Source organism: Elgaria multicarinata, chromosome 8, assembly GCF_023053635.1.
Source record: "Elgaria multicarinata webbii isolate HBS135686 ecotype San Diego chromosome 8, rElgMul1.1.pri, whole genome shotgun sequence".
Lineage (NCBI taxonomy): Eukaryota > Metazoa > Chordata > Lepidosauria > Squamata > Anguidae > Elgaria > Elgaria multicarinata.
The window spans coordinates 69,353,417-69,358,398 of NC_086178.1; the positions used below are offsets into that span (position 1 = coordinate 69,353,417).

Sequence of the window (4,982 nt, forward strand, 5' to 3'; positions counted from 1 at the left end):
GGAAAGCAGATCCTGGATCCAACCCTAAACTTACAGGCTTTCCCCACCAACCCATGTTCTGTCCATTTAAAGTCATTTTCTGCTGCAACTGTTCATTTTTAGTTATTGTGGGTGGTACTAGTTCTGCTATAGGCATTTTTATATCCAAATATAGTTCATTGTTGAATACAGCACTAGGATGGTAGAATATTGGTGACGGCGTGGTATACAATATTTCTGAATTTTTCAAACTGGAATGGTTTTAACAAAAAGACGGTTCTCTTCCCACCAATGACTTGTCTTTACTTTCATACCAGACTTCAAGTCCAGCTATCCACACACTGGTAGTTGGCTTTTACATTTCAATTTGCATTCGTCTCTTAGTGTGTTTACAGTCCGTTACAGGAAGTGGTTTTCACAGGAAACTGCATTACAGATAACGTTTGCTACAAATGTTTTACATCTCTTGGGCAGTTAATACATTTTCAGATACTTTGATCTTTTACTGTCAATTCGCAAATGTACGCATTATATTATCTCAGCATTCAAGGACTCGCAAACAAAGACATGCAAATTGCCTCCATTGAAAAGGATTCCAAAGGATGAAGGATGATATGAAAGCACTATATGTGGTGTTTGCCTATGGTGGCTATTTTCATATATGCAAACCATCACTTGTACTTGGAGTTTTAAAAGATAGATCTGCATTTCTCCAAGAACTTTCCTTTAATTAATATGTAGTATTTTCTTCATCAACCCTGGATCCCTTGAATGGCCACCATTTGTGCTTTGGGGCAGTATTAAACTCTCTCTCTCTCTCTCTCTCTCTCTCTCTCTCTCTCTCTCTCTCTCTCTCTTATAGCTTGGTGCTTTTTAATATTTGACTTTTGGGGGGGTAGGAGGAAGGGTATGCCTGTAAACTTATTATCATTTGGTTGGAGGGGAAGGTAATTTTTAGCTTGGTTGAGGTGTTAATTGATTTGAGTACTTTAAAATACCTTCATCAATAAATCTGGACTAATGGATTTCGTATACATTTCCAACGGGGTAGCAGTGTTAGTATGTCTATGCAAAATCAAAGACTCTTGATCAACACATTTATTAGGGCATACGTTTTTATGGACTAGAGTAGGCTGCATCAAATGCATAAAGTCTTATCCTCAGTTGACAGGTCTGTATACACACACACACACACACACACACAGAGGAGTATAAGTGCAGTGCATGGGATAAAACAGTGAGGTCATAGAGAAATAAACTGCAAAACATACAGACTGTGGACAATTACCTCAAATCTTACATGTATTTAAAATAAGCACAGTGACTATTCACAAACCAAGATAACACAAACATCTTGACATTGATAATTCATATATTTCATCCTGTCTTAATGCCTTATTATAGTACATCCTAAAGAACTGAAGATGTTTTCACATTTAAAGTTTCATTACATAACATTATGTGTCCCCAAAGACTCACATTATATTGAGCACAAAGAATAGTATATTCAGTCAGTTATCTCCGTGCTGCTGCTCTCATCTATGACAGTTTTTGATGTATGGGTTTGATGAGAGTGAAAGACAGCATTCAGCATTTCATATCTCCAGGCAATCACTAACAGCGAGAGAGATTCAGAAACCTGTGGGCATATATTACCCATAACATGTAGCTTGAAATGCTGATTTTTTAGTGGGATTTGCAGGCACAAGGAGCCTATCTCTGCAGTTAGAATTATTATATATTGTGCATTTTATCTGCAGCATTTTAAATACATAAATTAGATATTAATCACATTTACACACCTTATTTAAAAATGTTATGCTACATTACACAAAGGCAGAATGTAATATTTCTACATCCATACACCTTTACTCATACTGAAAAGGAATATCTACAGAATGCTGTTTGAAACTCCATTTCTATTCCCCCCTTCTATATACATTTCTTCCAAATCATCCATCTGCAGAATATGCCATGAATTACTTTTTACATGGAGGCATGGTTTGGGACAGCATAATACATGTTGTGATTTGCAGCTCCAAACCATTTTGTACAATGGCTCAGGGTAGATCAATATTGATCAGAAGACCAGATGCCAGGGAGGTGATCAGATAACAACAGTTACAGTCACACTTTGCCCAGAAGGAACGACTTTCCTATGCCAGACAAGTATTTTTTTAAGTTCTTCTCTAAAGCTATCATGGAGCCAGGCATATATGAAAGGGTTGTAGCATGCTGAGCTCATAGCAAACCAGTGGCAAACCAGCTGTACCAGGCTGAAATAATAAGCATCAATAGCATTGATGTTAATGTCCCGAATAAGGTTGAAGATGTGAAGGGGAAGCCAGCACACCCCAAAGACCACAACTACCATGACCAGCAGGCAGAATGTCCTCTTCCTCCTGGCTCTGTCCCAGTCAGCCTGGTTCTGGGTGACAGTCCCTGGCATCACCCTGTTCTTTAGTTTGAGAGAGATCTTGATGTAGGATATCAGGATGGCCAGCAAAGGGAAGAGGTAGGTGATGAGCAGCAGGCCCAAGGCGTAGGTTTGTCTCTGGCGCTCTTGCTCCCCCCAGAACTCCTCACACAGGGTTACTCCCTGCTGATCCAGCTCCACATAATAGGTGTGTGCCATGGCTGGCAATGCTAAGCAGCAGGAGAGAATCCAGATGAAGAGAACCATGTAGGCAGTGAGCTGCAGGGAGACCCGGCGTCGCAGTGGGTGCATAATGACAATGTACCGGTCCACAGCAATGGTGGCCAAGGTGAAGATGGAGACATAGACAGTGACAGGCTGCATAAAATAGACAAAGTAGCACATTGTGCTGCTGAAAATCCAGCCACGGGGCTCAAAAACGTAGGCCAGCGTAAATGGGACACAGGTAGCACACATGGCCACGTCAGAAAGGGCTAGGTTCCCGATGAGGAAATTGGTGACGTTGTGCATCTTCTTTACACGCAGGATGACATGCACCAGAAGGCAGTTCCCAACCATCCCGATAACGACCACGCCTGTGTACATCAGGATGATCAGCAACTTCAGCCGTTGCACCAGCTGTAAGCCCTGGAAAACCATTAAGGTCCCATTCGTGGCAGACTTGTGGGCGATGGGGGTGTAGTTGGTAGGAAGGGTGCCAAAACCTTCAAAAGACTCTGACATTTTGGCCTATAGGACAATAAACCATGGATATTAGTGAGTTCTCTGAGCACAGAACAGTGGTATAAGCTGAAGACCTATCTGTAGCTCAAATTACATTCACAATCCCCATATATCTGCAACACAGACAGTGTGATTAATATTAAAGTTTTTAACATGAGAGAATTTGCATGAGTGTATTTTATTTTGAAATGTGATGAGTGCCTTATTATTATTATTATTATTATTATTATTATTATTATTATTATTCAGGAGCGAAGGAGAGCAGAAGGGGAAAGGACACTGTTTTGGGTGAAAAAGTAGGAAAAGATAAAGAAAAGGTATAATAATGGTTGGAAAGGCAAAGTGAGAAATCATACATTCTCCACCCCATCAGTATAATAATATTTATTCAGACCTTTGGTTTCTGAGCCTTTTGCAAACAAATGCCTACACATTTTACAGTATTTAAATAGAACCCAAAGGGCTAGAAATGTACTCTCTCCTCTTTTACACAGCAATCCTATCCTCACTCATGGAATGCTCCAATATTGCAGCCTCTGATCCATCCTAAATGCTGCCAGGCTTTTGGAATGTGGTTTATTTTTTCTGCCACCTCCCATGCCAATGTCCCAAGCCAGATCAAGCACCCCATGCTGGCTTTTATTGAAAGAAAAATCCTGGATTGACATCATATGTAGTTTGACCCACAGCTGTTTGGGCCCAAACATGTAAAGAGCCAGTGTTCAATACCCAATAATGTGGAAGCAGGGCAGGCAGGCAGGCAAACTGAACTGAGAGGGAATTCAGGGCAGATAGAAGGCCCAGGAAACAGGTTCAGAGCAGGGTAGGTGCGCGTGGAAGGGGCAATTTCAGAAACACTCATTCTATAAGATTAGTGATAATTGATTTCCTCTGTTGTCTGTCACTTTCTAGCTGAATGAAGAGTGACCTATTTGGAAGGTTATCAGAGTTTAGCTCTGAACTGAGCACAGAAGTCTTTGCCATCACCAGATGTAAGTCTTCATATGTACTGCTAATTGGTACACGCCTGCTGGCTCAACTATCTATGAGTGGACTGATGAGAAATGTGTGGATTCTCAAAAGCTCTCCACCTACCAAGTCCAATCCTAGAAATTCATCACAAATGGTGGTGGTGGGGAGTATTTAATTGCCAATATCATGCAAATAAGCTAATGATTTGTCCTGTTCACTATCCTCCTTTAAAAAAAATGAATACACTTGGTAATTTACAAGTAGAGCTCATAAGTAATTGAAATAGGCTTTAATCAATCATTTATTCAGATCTGCATGTGCCTCTCTGATGGGCATATCCCTGATGTCTAGTACGAAGGGGTTGCACGAGGGAAGGAGGGTAATGAATCATAATGCTTGTAGGTGATGATTTGTAAGTTTCTTTTGGAGTTAACACAGACAGTAAAATTATAGGAAGAGAATGCAGGTGACCAAGAACAAAGTAAATGGCTACATGTTTAGAGAAGCACATGAACTAAAGTGATATTTAATGATCAAATGCTTAACTCTGTCTGCTCAAGAACTGCTAAAGGGGACTCCAGTGACCATAAGAAACAGCATTTTGCTTAGCTACAGCAAGCATACAATTTATTTTGAGAGACAGACGTCAATAATAAACAAACACCTACTAGTTATCACCAGAAATGGACTTAATGGATTCACAACATCTACATTCTTTTCCCTACCTTTACTCCAGAAAGCTGTGTTATTCGATGTGAAGAGGAGACAGTCCTGGGTCTGGTATCATTGTCTTCCTGAATCAATGTGCTGTGCCTGGCTTGTGAAATCAGCCAAACTGTGTGATGATCAGGAGTTTAAAGGGACAGAGATT

General features: G+C 40.5%; 1 protein-coding gene across 1 annotated transcript; it reads right to left on the reverse strand.

Annotated features, from left to right (window-relative positions):
* Nucleotides 1–2,086: 2,086 nt before the first annotated feature.
* LOC134402223 (prolactin-releasing peptide receptor-like) lies at nucleotides 2,087–3,139 on the reverse strand. The gene has a single exon (XM_063131585.1). The coding sequence runs from the start codon at nucleotides 3,137–3,139 to the stop codon at nucleotides 2,087–2,089; it is 1,053 nt and encodes a 350-aa protein (XP_062987655.1).
* Nucleotides 3,140–4,982: the final 1,843 nt, after the last annotated feature.